Source organism: Amphiprion ocellaris, chromosome 4, assembly GCF_022539595.1.
Source record: "Amphiprion ocellaris isolate individual 3 ecotype Okinawa chromosome 4, ASM2253959v1, whole genome shotgun sequence".
Classification (NCBI taxonomy): Eukaryota; Metazoa; Chordata; class Actinopteri; family Pomacentridae; genus Amphiprion; species Amphiprion ocellaris.
In genome coordinates, this window is record NC_072769.1 from 10,998,221 (window position 1) to 11,018,223 (window position 20,003).

Consider the following 20,003-nt stretch of genomic DNA (forward strand, 5'->3'; position numbering starts at 1 on the left):
AAAGAAGCAGGAGAAACACAGTCAAGCTGTGTAACATCTAATTGTGCTTCGGGTTTGCAGTGAAACTTTACAGAGACTTACTGTCTGCAGGAGATTACACTTCTGGAAAAATGTTTTCATGTTTATAGGTATTTTTTGACAACTTGACAATGCAGTAGCAACAGTTGTGAAAAATAATAAACACACAGTGCTGCAAGTTCAAATATGTGTGGCACAAACTGTAAATGCACAAGCTAGAAATTCTAAACATCCACCGCCGCAAGGATGAAGTCAGAGTGTGAGAAGAAGTGGACGATGGCGTCCTTCATCCGCAGCTGAGGAATGCGATGTTCCCTCCTCTGCTGCACTTGTCACAGCTCAGTTATTGGCGAGAGGCTGAGGGAACAAGTGCAGAACATACAGTGCATGTATGACGGTGTAGTTGTATTGGTGTTGTGGGGACATTAATCGGTTTTTGCAGGAACCTGACCGCTTTCTGAGGACGTTTCTCATACTGTCAGATGTTAAATTTAAGAGTGAAGACTGGAGTGATGAAAACACTTCAGGTGGCTGTTCATCTCTGCTGGCTTAATGAGGGTTTTCTATTCATGCTTCTGTCATTATTCTCCAAAAATGTTCAACATGTGGCAACAGAAAAGCATTATTCTGTTCATAATTCTGTTCTCAAAATGGACTGAACAGGTATTTTTTATTTTTTTGCACATTTTCAAGTTCAGAATAATAAGTCACACTTTCTATCGCATATTATCTACAAGTGCTGTTCAAATCTGGATTACATATGAATGGAAACCAATGTACTGATGTCATTTGATGAGGTCATGCACTTAAACACACTCTCCTGCATCAATGCTGCACTGTGACAAGTGAAAAGACATGATATCAGCGGAAAAATAAATGTTTCAGCTGCTGTTAGGCTGCTCTCTATTGGGAAGATGTGCTGAATTCTCACTCTGGGTTTGTGTTGTGTTTTACAGTTAATGTAAAGAAGGCTTATGACCAGGAGTTCAAATTGGTTGGATAATAACAGATTACCTTTCGGAAAAAATTAGTGAGAAGCTAAAAAAGGATTATGCTGAAGTGGAGGGTAAAGACGGTTGAAGTTGGTGTGATTAATGTAATGATAGAAGACTGTAAATCACTGTAAAAAAAATCTCATTTAAAACTGTTTTAAAAAAATAAAATGTCCATTTTTTACAGTGCAGTCTAATATAATATAGCCACTGAAGTATGTTTTAAGTTCCTCCTGAGTCATCGATTAAACCATCAAATCAATCAAAATTACATATTTACAAGTTTTTTGATGACAATAATCTTTTCATGTCTTAAAATGGCTTAGATTTAACTCTACATCTTTGCTACCTCTTCTCTGCATGAATCTATGAGTATAAATGGTCTCTATGTCTTTCTCCACCCACCCCTCCACCACTGGCTGTAGCTCAAGCACACCAGCTTACCTGTGAATCTGCTCAAACACTGTGAAACGACTCTACACTGAACAGTGATTCTATACATAGTAAGCCAACCACACACGTTTCTAACTAGAAAGCAAACCTGTAAAAGAAGATTGATATGAAAAGTCCTATGAAAAGAGATGCTCAGTGAAGACACTGACCAACCCATTGTGTTCATTGGATAAATATGCTGAGAAGGTTTTTCAAGTTTAATCAGGCCTCTTGGACACACCATGACACAATAGTGCCACTTTGGCTGAGCTTTCTGTTGAATAATTGACTGCTTGATTTACAAAACATAAGGGTCCAGTTTTGATTGATTCACTTCAGGATATGATTGGAATGCTCTTTTTGCAATTTTCTAATGTAATATTCTTTTCTAATCATTACAGTAAGAAGACTTTTTGAGCCTCACTATGCTGACACATCATTTAACTTGGGTTTAGAAGGGAATGTCACCTCTAGATTAAGGCCTGTGCCCCAGTTTTCTTGACAAATATGAACATGGACTCTTAAAACACTGTAAGCTGTGGAGCTGGTGAAGAGGTCAATCCATCTGGAATGCACTGAACCAAATATGAAAGCTCTCCAAAAAACTGATTCTCTGTCATTTTAAATATTTATGACTAAAAAAGTTCAGGAAAAACACCTTTAAGTATTTACTAAAGTCACTTGTAGATCAGCTGCAGTACTTAGATGTGCCACTAGGCGAAGCATCTTCCTTTTAAACACCGTATTGACTGCAGCCTTCAAAATAACTATACCAGGACACTGAATTATGTCCAGTTAGTTTATTTTGTGTTGTTAATTAATTTACTATTGACTGAAAAGGTTGCCAATTATTGGTAAAGAAAACTCTCAAATATCAGCATCCCTTATGCAAATTGCTGTGTTTTGTTTTTGTTGTTGGTGAGTGAAACTGTATTTTTTACAGTGTACTGCCATTTTGAAACGTTGCAAAATCCTGATTGGTGCACAGCAATACGTGACATCATCTTTTTCAGTGAGCTCCGCCCACTTCATGAAAAAAAAACTGAAAATTTTCCAAGAAATGATTCAAACTATTTTAATTTTTTCAGAAAATGATGAAAAGAAGACGAATTAGAAAATATGTTTTAAGGGCTCTTAGGAAACTTTACTGGCAGTAAAACATTTTAACACGACTGTCACCTTTAGATTACTGATGCTGCATTAGAGCTGCACAATATATTGTTTCAGCATCGTCACATCGTAGGAAGATGAAGTAAGACAAGTGAACTCAAACGCATCATGCTTGTCAAAAAGAAAATAAATTTTCCATGACTGATCTACAAGAGAAGCCTGTCTGATCATTTACTCCAAATTAAGGGCTTTGGATATTTTTATTTACTTTATCTACAAGACAAAGAGTTTGTTGACATTTAGGATCCACATGTGAGCAGAACAGAGGACAGCAGCACAACAGGAGAGAAACATTTCAGCAACAGAAAGGATGACGTTGACCAAAAACAGGTACTCAGTGGCGTCTAGCAATTGTTGCTACCACACAAGGCAACACAGCTGATTTGTTTGACCTTTTAAAGAGAACAAAACCAGACATGAATGTCACCAAAAGCAATAAACTATTTCTAGATCTATCCGCCAGTTTTACACCATATGAGGAAGGTTCCAAATGGGTTTTTTTTTTCAGCCTATTGATGCAAACACACCCTCACACTTACGGTTATTCTCAGTCGCTTTGGTACATTTCTCAGATCAGAATTGAAATTCTCAAAACTACTTGTTCAATCTTCACATCATTGTGTCACTTGTGCAGATCAAAAAAGCAGTTTGTCATTTCTTTGAACAAGTTGCAAATGCTTTGGTACATCCATGTAAATGATTATGTACAGTTCTCTGCTGTTTCCTACATTATCAATTGCTTATGTCATGTTGAGCAAAATGTATTATAATGGGTCTCTGTTGAATAGTCTCACCCTCCACAACATTTAGGCATTAGTTCATCGCGTAAGTCTTTACATGCAAAATGGTTGAACAAGTTGTCATAATATGTCAAGGATATTTTTTTTCTAAATCTATCCTGAATTGGTAAATTGCTCCCAAGTGAATCTTGACTTTCTCTAACATCAGGAAATGTGTGAAGGGTTGGGGTTTTCTGAAATCACTCAAAGACACAAGAGAAGATATTCGTGATGTGGATGAGAATTTGTGACCCAACAGACAGGAACATCAGGAGGTGTAGAACGACGGCACTGGAATTCCTACAGCACTGCATGTACAGTTTTCCCTCAGGAGACTGTCCTATGTTCACATTTCTACTTTTGTTTTTTGTTTTTTTCTTTGTGTCATGCAGCGCTGTTTTATATTCTGTATCACATGACGTGGTCTGTCAAAAATTACTATACAAACAGTAAAAGTGTAAATGTGAATCTTGTCCATTCTCTGGCAATCAATCTCCCACATACACTAAGGTGTAACTTACAATTTACAATAATTGTCATCAAAACTTTAGCCATAGTTTACATCAGAACATCCCTCCAGAGAACATTGTTATAATGACAACATGACTCAGCAATTTGACTGTCTTATCCACACAATGACACAAGGACTTGTCATTCTGATGACACTGACGTGTTCATTGACACAGATACTTACTTTTGAGAGATGAACTAAGGATTTTGAGCAAGAGACTGGCTTTTGCAGTTAATCCATGGTGTTTTGCAATTTGTACGAACTGTTTTGAGAAATGCACTTACTGTTTTGAAAATGTTGAGGATGATTTGAGAAATGTACCAAAGCGACTGAGAAAAACTGTAAAAAAAAACAAAAAAAACCCACTACAATCATTCAAGAATAATAAATTCTTTGCAGAGTTATTTAAGACATTCATATTTTCTCATTTCACAATATATATTACATAAAACCACATCAGTTTTTTCCCAGCCCTATACCAGAATATTAATATCATGCTGGATTTCTTTTACATAAATGTGTACAAATCACAACCTATAATGCAAATAACCACACTCCTCCCAAAAAATTAAGTAACTCCTCGCTACTTATAAAGGTAGTGTACATTTCTGATTGAAATTCCTTGAAAGAAACTAAAACTGTGCATTATTTTAAACACCGTTTACTTGGATTTTTAGTCCTGTGAAACTGAAGCTACATCAGTTTACAACAAACCCACAGAGAACTGACTCATATTTCTTTGTATTTTTGCCAGTTTTCACCACTTTGGTACACATGATCACCATATGCCAAAGGAAATAAGACCTTATTCAAAGCAAGAGTCATCTGTCACATTGAGATCAGCTGTAATTTGAACATTTATTGTGACTTTGATTTCCATTTTCAATTCAGGAGAAGTTTACGTGTCCCTTACAGTAAAGATTTTTGCCGGATGCAGCCACAAATACGCTGATTCTACTGAGAAAAGCTGTCTTTCCTTGTCTTAATGTGAGTTTTTTGATGCAAATGAAGGCAAAGAACAACTGAGCAGCAGATCCAATTACTTTACTTCTCAGTTACTAAATATTAACAATGCACCAGACTGTTGTTCACTACAAGCATGAAGCACATCCAGCAAAAAAAAACCCACACAAACCTTAAAGTGAGGAACCTCTTTCAGCTCACTGACCTGAAGTTTGCGCAAACTGACACGGGCGTGGGATTTTTGACATAAAAAACTCACCTTATGAGCACGGACACCCCCACGTCCTCGCAGTTCTTGTAGACGTGTCCCCACGAGTCCTGGATGATCTCCCTCTCGGCGTCGGACAGAGGCTCGGCTCGCTCCGGACGCTCCTCGCACTGCACCTCCCCTCTCTGCAACCCCAGCAGCGGCGGAGGCGGCGAGGGCGGCGGCGGAGACTCCCTGCGAGACATCCTCCTGCGGCGCAGCAGCCCGGAGGCTCCCAGCAGGGCCCGGGGGAGGTAGGGAGCGAGGGAGGGGGGGGAGGGAGACGGAGAGCTGAGACCCCACGGCGGGAGCTGGGAGGAGAGTCGGGGTGAGAAGAGGAGCGGAGAAGAGGAGAAAGAGGAGGAGGAGGAGGAGGAGGAGGGAGGCAGACGGAGCTCACGGCCAAGAGTGAAAGAGGGGGAAATGAAGCTCCCGGTCCCCCCCTGCAGCCACCCACAGAGCTCTCTCACTCCAAACTCTCCCCTGCTGGTCCTCCCTCCAACTAAAAACTTCTCAGTGTTTGGTTCTCTCTCTCTCTCTCTCTCTCTCTCTCTCTCTCTCTCTCTCTCTCTCTCTCTCTCTCTCTCTCTCTCTCTCTCTCTCTCTCTCTCTCTCTCTCTCTCTCTCTCTCTCGCCTTTCTCCACTCCTCTCCCTCCCAGTGAGGGAGATGCTCGACAGTGATGCTGATGCTGCTCCTCTCTGATCCTGCCGCTCCGCTGGAGGAGGAGATGAGGCGGTGGAGGACCTGAAGGAATGAGAGCAGGGTGGGGAGGAAACACAGAGAGAGACGGAGGGAGGAGAAAGGAGGAGATAAAAAAAGAGGAGGAGGAAGAGAAAGACAGAGAGAGACAGAGAGAGAGACAGAGAGAGAGACAGAGAGAGAGACAGAGAGAGAGACAGAGAGAGAGAGTGAAGGGTCTCTGATGCCACCCCCCACATCATCCACACTGGTAGACTGACACATCCAAGACTGAGATTGTTCTCAAATACATATCTCTGCTTATTTAACCGACTCTTAATACCATCAGAATGCTTGTAATAAAGATAAATATTATTGTTTGTAGTACACTTTTAAAATGAACTATTTTTAACAGTTGTTAACAACATACAGTGTCTATGTACACTACCAGCCAAAAGTTTGGACACGCCTTCTCATTCAATGCTTTTTATTAATTTGTATTATTTTCTACATTGTATTAATTAATACTGAAGATTAACACTTTTTGTTTACAACATAATTCCATATCTATTCTTTTATAGTTTTGATGTTTTCAGTATTAATCTACAATGTATAAAATAATTTTTTTAAAAACCATTGAATGAGAAGATGTGTCCAAACTTTTGATTGGTACTGTACATATGTATTTCCCTGTTTTGTTATTGAAGATAGAAGTATTAATTTATATGTTAACCACCAACAAACAACCCTGTAAATAAAGTGGACATCAAAAATGTGCATTTTTATAAATAGTACAAAAAATGTTTGCTAATAATGGTTTTACTTTATGTAAATCAGTAATAGATACTGTTATTTTACCGATATCTGCCAATAGACAAATTATGGATATTAAGAATAAAAATGCAGTTAAAAAAAATTAACCTGTCATTTGACAGGTTTTCACTGTTTTGTAAATTATAGACAGTAATAGTAAGGTCCAAGAAAAAAGTATAAATTTTACTTTTTTATATATACATTTTTATAAATTTTGCAAAAAAACCCAAAACAAAAAAAAACAGTAGAATCACACCATTTTTTAAATCAGAAAAAGAAAATTATTACAGATTCTTGCGGAAACATAGATTATTCATATTAAACATTAAAACATGGCAAATCATTTTATAATGTGTATTTTTACAGGTTTTCACAGTTTTGTTAAATTAAAGATAATAAAATCATAGAAAAAACATTAATTTACATGTTGACTAAAAAAAAGTGTACATAAGGGCCACATCAAAAATCTGGATTTTTACACATAGTAATATATTCTTTTACAAAGAGAGACCATTCAAATTGTTCAGTTTTTACTTAATTATTAAGAACAGCAAAATATCATTGATATTTACTCTTCTTTTGACTATTTTAATTTAAAAAAAACATTACAGTATTTCAATGTTAAGATGCTTTTTCTTGCACCCATAGTGCCATATTTTCTGGGTATATATATATATATTATATATATATATATATATATATATATATATATATATATATATATATATATATATATATATATATATATATATATATATATATCCCTTGAACAGTCATCAGGAATTGGGAAATTATCTGGAGAGACCAAAACTGTGCTGTGTATATGTTTATTTCTGCAGTAAAGTTGGACATTTTTTCATTGGGTTCTATAGGGATTTACTCACTTTTGATGCAGCCTCAAGTGGACATTCAAGGAACTGCGGGTTTTGGCACTTGGTTTAAATTTTTAGAACTGGAAGTTACAGCTGGATGTTGCTCCATGTCTGATGCATGTGGAGACAGTAACTCTTTTGTCATATTGTTTATTAGTTAATGTAAACTGAAATGTTTTTGCTAAAGATGGTGAGAAAATGTAAAAAGTAATAACGCAGACTACAAAACCAAAACAATAAACTGAGAGACACTAAAATGTCAGTCAGGCTTATGATTTTCTGTGTTTCTGTCACTGTAAGCAGCTCCTTTCCTTTGATCTATTGTTATTAAAATTTTATTACAGCTGCTCTATCATCAAGCTTTGACATCATTATGTATTCTACTGCCTCAGACAGATAAAAAAAAAAAACAACACTTCAAGCAGGTTTAATTAAATGCAAGATGCTTTTATCAATCTTAAACGAACATCTGAGAAAATAAATTAAATTTCTACTCTCCGGATCCAAAGATAAAAGTAGCAATCATGCTCTTCTGCCCTCTCAAAACAAATCCAAATCTGGCCTGATAAGAAATTAGCATTTAAATATACCATGAAAACTCTGACAGAATTTTGGTTGCACAGAAGCATACAGAAGCATGTCCTTTTGTTTTCTGCATTGTGGCGGTGAAAATATCAACATGCTGCCTCCTCTCTCAGCCCTCTGGATTTCATTTACTACTCTGCCACGAGGGTCATCACTGGTGATACTTACATTCGCTGATGCTTTCTATAATAAAGTTGTTTGACCTTTCCTATCTGAGAAATGTAATAACCACTGGTCCTGATATAACACTGTTGGAAAATTGCCATCTTATATCTAATCTTTGCTGCTCTGGCACTCCGACACATATTTAAACCGTTCCAGTGGCTGGTTTGATGCATCAGGAGCCACGAACCAGAACTCATCTGGGAAAGTCGGCTTTTGCTGTTCGTGCTGCGGTTTCATGGAATAACATAGCATGTCTGTTAAAAGTCAAAAAGCTGAGAACATACCGATGGTCCTCTTGCACATGACTCCTTTTAATGCACTTTATTTACAGTCATTTACTTGCTTTATTAACTGAATCTCTGTTGTTGTGGTTTTGTTTGTGACTGACTTTTAAAAGGGTAAAAGCTCATATATGCTCACCTAACATCCATCCATCCAACTACCCTATCTTGTATAAATGAGATTAAAGATATAATAATAGGGCTGCACAGTGTCTCGGTGGATAGCACAGTCGACTCAAAGCTAGAAGATCTCCGGTTCGCATCCTGGCCTGGGATCATTCTGCATGGAATCCGTATGTTCTCCCTGTACATGCGTGGGTTTTCTCCAGACCTCGGCTTCTTCCCATGGTCCAACAACATGCTCAGGTTAACTGGTGATTCTAAATTGTCCGTAGGTGTGAGTGTGATCGTTTGTCTCCATGTTTAGCTCTGTGATAGAGTGGTGACCTGTCCAGGGTGTCTCCTGCTTTTGCCCTAAGTCATATGCACCTAACTGCAAGTCTCTCCTGGAAAGGAATCAACATTTTCTACTCTCTTTAAGCAGCTCCTTCAGCAACAGACTAAGACATCCACCCTGACAGAAGGAGCGCTATCGCAGGTAATTCATACCATCTGTTGTAAGACTTTATAACATCAGCATCACTGGCTGATGTTAACATAAACCGGACTTTTATCATATCATCATCTGAGCCATAATAAAATTGCACAGCCATTTTTGCACTGCTGCAACTGCACTTTTACATCTATTCCACGAGCCACTTTGGATTGTTGTTGTTTACAGTTTATTGGTACTGTATTTGTTCATTTTCGTTTTTTCATCCTTTTACATATTGTAGATATTATTATCATTACTATTATCATTGTTATACGTACGTTTATTGCTATAAGACTTGTTGCTGCTGTAGCTATGTGAATTTCCCCTGGCGTGGGGAGCAATAAAGGCTTATCTTATCATCATCATGAAGGTCCACTGGTCAGTACAGAAATAAAATATAATGCTTTTTCAAATATACATATTTACTGATTAAAATAAGAATCCTATTTCAGCTTCCACATAAAGCATACATTTTCACGTATTGTTCATTTTGGATTCATGTTTCATTTCAAAGCCTTTACTATTCAATATCAACAACGATGTCAACATCACTGTGCATCCCCAATATGTAAAACAAACACACAAAAAAGACAGTTGCCAAATGACACATTGTCTCTAAAATTCACAGTCCATATTCGGTGTCGTGTCTAAAGCTGACATCTGAATCTTTGGAACATTACACAAGACTTGACGATCCACAAGATATGATGTAATTTGATTTTATAACACTGTCACTATGGTTATCATCATTGTCTGTTAATCTTGCAATTACATCCTCAATTAACCGATTAATAGTTTTGTCTATAAGGTGTCAGAACATAATGAGAAATGCCCAAGAAACTTCCTAACAGCCCAAGGTCACATACAATTAGATCAGCCAGTTGAGGAAGCAAATGTTTTGCACTTTTGCTTGCAAAATGACAGAAAGAATGATTTATTTCACCCCAAGTGGTTGCACATGAATTTTCATTGGACTGACTTGAATAACTGAGTGACTCTCCACTGTTCATATTCAGTTTCTTGCATAAGCAGTTTGTCTTTTTCTCAGTGTTATACTCCAAACACAAATGTATGCACAGATCATCGCATTAAATTAAGATAAGAAAGAAGATCATACTGGTACGGAGGACATGCAGGTGAAATATTGAGAGGACACAAAAGCTTCTGCTTCTTCACAAACTCTGTGCGGACATTGCAGCGGACAGTTTGCCAGCTGAGGAGGAAGCCAAGGATGACTTGGGGCAGGAGAGGAAACAGAGCAGAATGTCATTGCAGCTAATACACTGGCTGCTATATAGTCATAATGTTTGTGTGTTTTTTGATCAAGTCAATTTGAATACAGGGACCAGGAACCGAATTTAAATCTGCTAAAGCTTTTAATATAGATAATAATTAATGATTCATAGAATTATGTAGATGGTGTGTTAAACCAGCTTCCACTATACATTCCTAATATGTTTAAATTCTCAAATGTAGCAGCGGCCCTGCTAGAGAGAACACATTTGATTGAAGTTTTGTTGTTTTAAGAGGAAAGAACCACAGCAAAATAGGACAGAAAAACAAGTAAAATCAACACCTGACTCCAAAAAAATATTTCAAGATCATTTGTAGTAAGAAAATATTTAAAACTCTTTCAATCCAGCAAAGAAAATATCATTCTGGGAACTTGATGATAGAGAAAATGAAGATGTAGGTTTTCGCAGTGAGCCAGTGCCAAGAGAGCACATCAATTTACACTCGTGCAGGAAATCGAAGGCTGTGCCCAAGGAGGTCAAACATTTATCTCAATTCAATCTGGTGCAGCGGTACAGAAAGCGCCACATTTGACATTCCTTATCTACGCTTGCGAAATAAAGGGGGGGTGGGGGGAATAAAGATAGAGATTTTGAATAAACTGCTGTCTAGACAAAAGCAGAAGAGGGGTGGTGGAGGACGATGCTGATGACAGGTCTATTATGCCACAGAGGCGACTGGAGAAGCCAACAATTGAGAGATGGAGCTGTCACAGCATTTTGCAAAATGGCAGATTTCTGCGCAACACCAAAGGGTGTCACTCTGTCACTCGTCAAGGCAAGATGAAATAACTCACTCAGACATCTTGAATCTGTCACACGAGCCATGTTAGGACTCGCATGTAATTTAGAAAGAATACATAGTCTTCTATTTAGCGACTGACAAGTCTGTGTGGCACTGCATGACTGGTACATTATTGAGATGAAATACAGGAGAAATATATGAGAGGACAAAAGACAACAGATCCTTGACACCCATGACAAAAACCTGTCCAACTATCATAAGCAGGAAAAACGGCTTGAACTGCTGTTTTCCAGTAGAGTAAATAATAACGTATCTGGCATACAGCACATGAGTAAAAAAATGCATAAGGCATTCATCCAGTAACCTCAACTGGATCTCTGTCAGACTGAAAGTCAGCAAGATTTTACATTTACAGCTGCTGCCCTCTACTGTCTGCTGTTCCCCAAAATTTGCCAAATAATTTGAACAGGGCATATGAGGTGAAATGTTATGCTGACTGTATTAAAAATGTTAGAGGCTTATACTGAGGACTGTAATTGGAAATTTCCAGCTTAAAACTGGGAACTTATTCAATGACCCACTTAAGTGAAAATCAAGTTGTTTTACCAAGTAATATGTCCATATAGTGTTTTCAATATATGGTGAAGACACATCATGAGCGAAACAGGCAGTCGATGCCATGGCTAAGTTTCACCTTGAAACCTCAGCGCGCAGATGAAACAGATTTGGAATGCCGGTGTTTCAGATGAGGGCGGCATGGTGCTGCAGCGTTTAGAACTTTCGCCTCACAGCTAGAAGCTTCTGGGTTTGTTTTTGTGTGAAGGGTTCAGGCAGCTAGAGGAAACGAGTTTTATTCCCCGGCCAGGAGGATATGAGGAAAATCCAGCTCCCATCACTACTCTTTCTGACATATCCCACATCAAAGACATGGACTTGGAGTTTGAAGAACTGATTGTGGACTCTAAACCTAGCAGACTGGTGGCCCCAACAGCAGTCCTACTAGGAAGATTTCTAACTAACAGTAAACCAAAGCCCCAGAAGAACTCTGGTGAACTTGGCCTCTAAGCCACTTGGTTCCATATCACCCATTCTGAACTGCAAGTTAAACCTGGTGGGTTTCCAGTCTCCGCTAAAACTCCAACCCAAAGAATGACCAAAACCCTCACTGTTACAGAGGGAGCTGGAGAACCCACAGAGACACAGAGAAAACTGGCAGACAAGTGAATAAATGAAAGAGTTTTATTTAACCAGATAACTAAACCAATACATAAAGGGAGAACTGAACTAGGGGGACAGAACAAAACCAAACTACTCTAAACTCTACAAACCAACACTATGAATACAAGAAATGGAAGTCTACAAAACTAAACTGAATTAACAAAACTAAGCTCAGGAGGGGTACTCAAAAGACGGGGGAAACTGAACACAGAGGGGGAACACAGGCTGAGTGAATCCAGGGGCAGATGGAGATGAGACAGGACAAACAGGCTGGAGACAGAAGTAAAGCAGGCAAGAATCAGAGAGATGATCAGAGTCCATGTGGGGTAATCCAGGGGGGGAAAACAAAGTCCAAAAGTTGGGATACAGCATCTCAGTGGGGATGCGAGTCTTTATAATCCAGCAAGGTGTAACTGAATGAACTGAGCTTTATACTGCAAGAGGTGATTGTGAACAGGTGTCCGGAGTGAGCTGATTACTGCAGCTGGCACTCATTGCAGTAATCAGCAGGTAGCAGAATGCAGGCAGGTGAAACAGGAAGAGCAGGAGGGCGAGTGAGACATGAGGGTGAGGTGACAGACAGAGGCAGCCAAAAAAGAGACAGGTCAAAACAGAAACAGATCAGGACCCAAGGGAGAAAGGAGGAAAAACAGGAAGAAGGGGAAAGAAGGGCAGGGGCTGGAGCAGGATCATAATACTCACCACATTAGACCAATAGTGATCCAGTGGAGGGTCTGCAACACCCCACTGTTCCACCCCCACCTCCTCCCTCCCGCCCCCCATTACCACTAAGACCTCAGATAAGGTTGACGTCAGCGTCCTCAGAAACCAGTCTTTTGGATGACGTTGTTTCTGTCACAATTACAAATGCTACTGTTCCTTCTACCATGACTACCACCATCAGCACTTCTGAAAAAAATCTCCAGAAAACGTTCCACTCACTGGAGCTAACGAGGATAAGGCCAGCACTGAGAAGACTTGTAGGAGTTTGCATGTTCTCCCTGTTGTCTCCAGGTTCTCCTGCTTCCTCCCACAGTCCAAAAACATGCTGAGGTTAATTCCTAAATTGTCTGTAGGTGTGAATGTGAGTGGCTTTAGTTGTCTATCTCTCTATGCCCTGTGATAGACTGGTGGCCTGTCCAGGGTGTCCTCTGCCTTCGCCCCTGAGTTGGCTGGGATAGACTCCAGCTCCCCTACAACCCTACAGAGGATAAAGCGGTGTTTCTGATTAAACAAACATATGAAACCAATTCTGTCAAATTACAAGGTGGACCTGTCTGTATCGTTACTTTTCTTCAGAATTGGTTTAGGGTTAAAACATGTTAGGAAAAATTTCTCAACTGCTACAACTTGCAATTGTGTAGCGTAGATTAGTTTTGCAATATTTGAGGAGAGTTGTAGGTGAGCTGGTGTGCTCAAGGTGTGTAGCTAGTGGGAAAGGAGTGAGTCCGGAAAGGATAAATCCATACGAAGCAACAGTGGAGAATCATTTAAGCCATTTGAAACAGGAAGGTATTATTTAATGTAAAATACTTCTAAATATGCAAGTTTGATGAGTTCTTAAGGGGGGCGGGGGGTGGGCGGGGTCATTTTTGATCTTTGCGGCCTGTCGGAGGAGATGGCTGGAATAGATCTCCTCTAGGCGTGGAAGTGGGGAGCCGATGATCCATGATCCATCTTGTGACCTGCTGCAGTTGTCTCTTTTCAGATGCAGTGCAGCTGGCATACCACACCGTACAGCCATAGGTGAGGACACTCTCTACTGTGCAGTGATAGTTTTTCAGCAGAGGTGGAGGGAGTTTGTTCCTCCTCAGTATTCTCAGAAAGAAGAGATGCTGCTGGGCCTTTTTGATGATGTGGGTGGTGTTCACACATCATCAAAAAGGCCCAGCAACGTCTCTCCTTTCTTTCTTGCTGATTGGTGGATTAACTGCTGGTTAACAGATGACTGGCTCGTTTACCTGTAGCTTTTGCTACACAAATGGCTTTGCTAGTATTATATTGTTTATAGAGGTGGGCTGACTTCCTGTTAGAGAGGGAGGTAAAGTATCTTAATTTGGTTTTCGTTATGTCGGTTACGCTACCTTAGACAAAGTTGTTAGTTTTTGAGGCCTTGGCTTGTCCTAAAACTAAATACAATCCATCGAATATATAAAAAAATGCTGCTAATATACACAGCTGATAACAGATTTTAACTTTAATATTTCTGGGGAGGTTTGAGGCCATTTGAGTGACTTTCATGTTGGGTCTTAGCCATCGTTAACGATCAGGTGTAACAATTTTGGCCAGCTTTACTGCCATGCTTCAGTCGGCTGGTCTGGTTCTATCATTGTCTTGGTTAATCTCAGTGCAAAGAAATAATGTTTGATATGAATCAACCATCGACCAAGTTCACATGGTTAGCTTATCCCACCAAGCAGTTACCTGAAAATCTGCACAGTGTCAGTCTTTCACTTACAATATAGACTTTGAGTTAAATCCAACATGAATCTAGAGTTCCACAGGAATATTTCATCAGTTCATTTGGATTATTAAGGTATGAGTAATATGCATGACTATCACCATGACAACAGCTGCCCTGAGCTTCACTACAGGTGTTTAAACAGCAGCTCTCTGCCTCCATCTTGTGGCCAGTTAGAGGAAGTGCAGACAGACGAGGCCTTTTATTTTGTTGACTTCTGAAGAAGCCAATTACATCCAGAGAACTGTAGTCCCTGCTAGACAAACATGGGCAGCGTGTGGTCGCATTTTGACAAAACTTAAAGTCGTGCGTCAGTGGTTAATGGAGTAAACTGCTTCATCTAAAATAGCAATAAAACATTGTTACATCAAACATCGAGGTGTGGAACTTCTTTTTAGTAAAGACACCAAACAAGATGAAATCATTATGGATTACAAAGAAAGTAATCAAGGAACATTTCCTTTGATATGGAAGAAGAATAACTTATTTTCATTCATCAATTAATATTTAGGCTATTTTTTGTATTTTTACACTAATTCATTTATTTAATACATAAGTCACTGTCACAAGTCATTTTTTTCAGCAGAAATTTTACTCGTCAGAAATGAACAAAGGTGCATTCATAACTTTAATGGGGGTAATTTTGCATTTTCCTCTCTAGCAAGCTTCACACAACTCTTAAATGGCCATCATTATTGATATTTTGTTACACCTGTCCCCTTTTCTGCTGAAAAATGTCTACCAGCTTATTTGTTTGTGGCTTATTTCATCACTTCCTGAAATTTGGACTAGCTGCAAAAACAGAATTTGTTCTGTCTTACAAAGTCCCAGACTTTCTTACTTTAACATAAGTGAACACATGTGAACACTTCTGACAGACTGGCTCTTATTTTGCCTTATTTCAAGCTGTGTGTGCTCACTTTTGTAATCATCAAGATGCAAGACGATCTGCACAGGAAATGTGGGACAAATCTTTTTCTTTACTTAGTTTGAGAAAAGTTCTGAAAGCTGAATCTCAGTCAAAATGTCTAGGTAAGATTGATGGATGTTTATGTAGCAATGAAGGAGAGAGTGCCTGCAGCAAAAGTATATTTTACAGCAACTTATAACCAAATAACCCACCTTGGAATCAAAGCAGATTTGTGATCTAAAAGAATATCCAAGGAGGGGCTAAATGTATTTTATTTTATGGTTTTTTTATGTTTGGTCCTGATTTGCCGTTTACTACGGTGGCCGAGAGGTGCAAACCAAATTTACATAATGCAAAACACTTTTACAACCTCCAAGACAAATTTACAAGTGACAAAACACTTTTACAAGTCCAAAAACACTTTTACAAATCCAAAAACACTTTTACATAATGCAAAACACTTTTACAACCTCCAAGACAAATTTACAAGCGACAAAACACTTTTACAAGTTCGAAAACACTTTTACAAGTCTGAAAACACTTTTACAAATCTAAATGTAACCGGAAAGGGAATGTCCCAACTCCGGGGCTGAAGCGGAAGTGATGACGAGGAGCGGCTAATGCACTCTGTCGGTCTGATCTGCGCCATTTAAACACTCTAAAGACCGACCACACGAAAAACAAAACCGCGTCAATCGGTTTATATGTTCCCCACAAAACGGGCAAAACATCACCCGCTCGTTGTCCGTTGCATTAGCCGCTCCTCGTCGTCACTTCCGCTTCAACCCCTGAGTTGGGACATTCCCTTTCCGGTTACATTTGGATTTGTAAAAGTGTTTTTGGATTTCGACAAATCCAACTCCGGGAATGTAGAGGAATAGCAAAGAGATTTTGAAGATATTTAAGCCATAAGTTGTATTTTATTTGTTTGCTGTTCTCTCCCATTTGTAGTGAAGAGAAGTGATTTGACATGAAGAATGTGATTTGTGTGGCTTTTAAATTGTGTTAAAATGTAAAAATGAGTGATGAGGAGAAGAGTGTGACTTTTTAGTATTTTGTTTTTTAGCGTGTTCTTTAAAAGTTGTAGGTAGATTATGTTCTTTTTTTGATTTTGTGGATTGTTTTTTTTTTCTTTCAGTGTTGATGTCACCGCCTTGACGAATAGAAGAAAAGCCTGTATTTGGGTATGTAGGACCGGTAGTCCAGAGGTAGTGATGGTGGTCTGGAACCTGGAGAGTGCAGGTTCAATCCCCCACTCTGCTCAAGCTTTTTTTTTCACATTTGGGCAAAATTCGCCAAAAATCTTCTTGAAGCGCTCTTTGCGCTCTTTGCGCTCTTTGCGCTCTTTGCGCTCTTTGCGCTCTTTGCGCTCTTTGCGCTCTTTGCGCTCTTTGCGCTCTTTGCGCTCTTTGCGCTCTTTGCGCTCTTTGCGCTCTTTGCGCTCTTTGCGCTCTTTGCGCTCTTTGCGCTCTTTGCGCTCTTTGCGCTCTTTGCGCTCTTTGCGCTCTTTGCGCTCTTTGCGCTCTTTGCGCTCTTTGCCTTTTCCAGCAACTTCTTGGTTTTGCAGGAACCACCCTTCAACTCCAATCCACTGACACTCCACACCACAGACCACAACCTTTCCACTCCACTATCATCCTCCACAAGGTTCCCAGTGGGGATTCGAACCGTGACCCTCCACATGACAGACACACAACCTATGTGTGAGCTATCTTTCACACAAGGTCCTTCGTGGACTTTGTTGTAATGATGGTTGAAAGAGGTTGTCATACAGCCAAAGTATGTATATATTGTAAATAAAGCTTTCCCCTGGAGTGGGGAGAAATAAAGAACTTTATCTTATCTTTGTCTTATCTTATCTTAAAAAGTGTCAAAAGAGCCCTGGGCTGGATTCGAACCAAAAACCTCCTGGATGAGAGGCAGATAACTTACCACTGCACTATCCTTCCTGCTGGGTGTAACTGTTAGTTTTCGTAAATGATGGTACACAAAACTATTAAGGAGGTGAAGATAATAAAGGTACTAAGGTGGATTTCAACCGGGGACCTTCAACATGCCAGACAAAAAACTTACCTCTACACCACCTGTCCTACAAGATGTTACTCTAACTTTGCTTAAATGATGCTAGCAATTAGTACTGGAGCATCCAAAGGACACATAAAAAGTGTGAGTGGGGATTTGAACCATGGACCTTCAACATGTGAGGCACAGAACTTACCTCTGCACCACATTTCCTACAAGGTGTTGTTGTAAATTGGCTTAAATGATGGCATCAACCAGTACTGGAGCAATTAAAGGACAAATAAAAGGTGTGAGTGGAGATTTGAATCATGTGAGGTACAGAACTTATATTGTAGGTTTGTTTCTGAGACTGAATACACCCAATCTCATCTGATCTGTGAAGCTAAGCAGGGTTGGGCCTGGTTAGTATTTGGATGGGAGACTACCTGGGAATACCAGCTGCTGTAAGCTTTTTACTTCTCATCACAACCTGAACAAGACACTGCTGGTCATTCACTAGAGACAGCTATCAACTAAAACCTCTTGATTTCTTTATTATACACTCTATGAGGTGGATAAGCTGCAGCTCATGCTGATTTATTGCTGGTTCTGGTTGGAGCCAAAGAACAAAGGCGTCACCTGTTGGAGCAGCTGATGTCCTGCAGCCTCTTCACCACAGAAAGCCTCTGACAGCTTCAATTCTTTACACTCTGACTGCAAGACACCAATCACATAGGAACATATACATGTGTGGAACAAAGAGCTGAACTGACACTCAACATGTGTTTGACCATTTATTGATAAAGACATTCAAACATGTCTAGAGATAGAACACCAACGCACGGTGTAAGAAAGGTCAGAACAGACTTCACCTGCTCAGGAAACTGAGGTCCTTCGGGGTGCAGGGAGCAATTCTGAGGACCTTTTATGGTTGTGTGGTGGTATCAGCCATCCTGTATGGAGTGGTCTGCTGGAGCAGCAGCATCACGGCTGCAGACAGGAAGAGACTAAAGAAACTGGTTAAGAAAGCAAGCTCTGTCCTGGGCTGGTGTTAGACAGGAGGATGATGACAAAGCTGTTGTCTATCATGGAGGACATCTCCCACCCCCTGCAGGAAACAGGACCATCACCGGCAGCTCCTTCAGGGACAGACTGCTTCACCCACAATGTTTGAAGGAGGTCCTTCCTTCCTGCAGCAGTCAGACTGTGTTCAATCAAACCTGCTCCCAGTAGTTCAGATCACCCATGAAGTAACTGCAATAAAATGTAAATAAGTCAATATGTGCAATTTCACAAGATTTTTTTTTTACAAGCATTTCTATTTCTTCTCTAAGGAGAAAGCATCTATTTATATCTGTGCACTGAATGCTGCTTTTCTTTTTACTTTTTTTCCTATCTGCTACTGCCACACTGAAAATTTCCCCACTGCAGAATCTACCTATCCATCCATCTATCTATGGTCCATCTACCTCCCTACCTATCTATCCATCCATCCATCCATCCATCCATCCATCTCTCTCACAGGTGTGGGGGTTGATTCACCTGTTCTCAATCACCTTAATCCACGAAGGCCCGGTTCTTCATTCTTCCGCTCTCTGCCAGACCAGAGACTTTGAAACCAGAACCTTTCTCCTACAATTAGTCTGGTTTCCCCTTTTTGTTTTCACCTTGGTTTAGTTATCCTTTCTGTGTTGGTTTTAGTTTCATTCGTTAAATAAACTCCTTGTAATCTTTGACCTGTGTCTGCAGATGTCCTGTGACACCAATGATCCCATCTGATATTTAGCATGTTTTCAATTATTGGTCCCATTTCTTAAAAAAAAAAAAAAAAAAAAAGCCCCCTGAAATCTGATCAGATAAATGAATGTGAAACTACTTTGGGTCTGCTGCAGCTGCCTCCCTCTGATCTTGTTCCTGCCCACAGCACAATCTGATCAGTGAAACACTGAAGGACAACTTCAGCATGTAAAACATAAATAAGCAAAGGCTGCAACTCGTGATTATTTTAATTTTAACTTAACTTTATGTGCTGTTCAAAAACTTTATTTTTTCTGCAAATGTGTAGTGATTCCAAATCTTGGTTATTGATCTCCTTGATTACAAAAAAAAATCTGTATCGACCCGGAAAAAAAACAAACATGTCAGGCACCCTATGATGTTAACTGTTTGCCTGAATGTTTTTGTTTAAAATCCTCAGTAATAACCTTTGACTGGTTGCTCTTAACCCTGTAAAACTCACTGCTGCAAAAATACAACATCAGCTTATTTTTTAA

At 39.5% G+C, this 20,003-nt stretch overlaps 1 protein-coding gene across 1 annotated transcript in view; it reads right to left on the bottom strand.

Annotated features, from left to right (window-relative positions):
• cygb2 (cytoglobin 2) overlaps positions 1 to 5,867 on the bottom strand; it is a 31,504-nt gene extending 25,637 nt beyond the window's left edge. Inside the window, exon 1 of the mRNA XM_023263736.3 lies at positions 5,125 to 5,867. Coding sequence (XP_023119504.1) covers positions 5,125 to 5,318 — 194 coding nt within the window. The 5' untranslated portion in view covers positions 5,319 to 5,867. The remainder of the gene's footprint in view (positions 1 to 5,124) is intronic.
• Between the last annotated feature and the right edge of the window lie 14,136 nt (positions 5,868 to 20,003).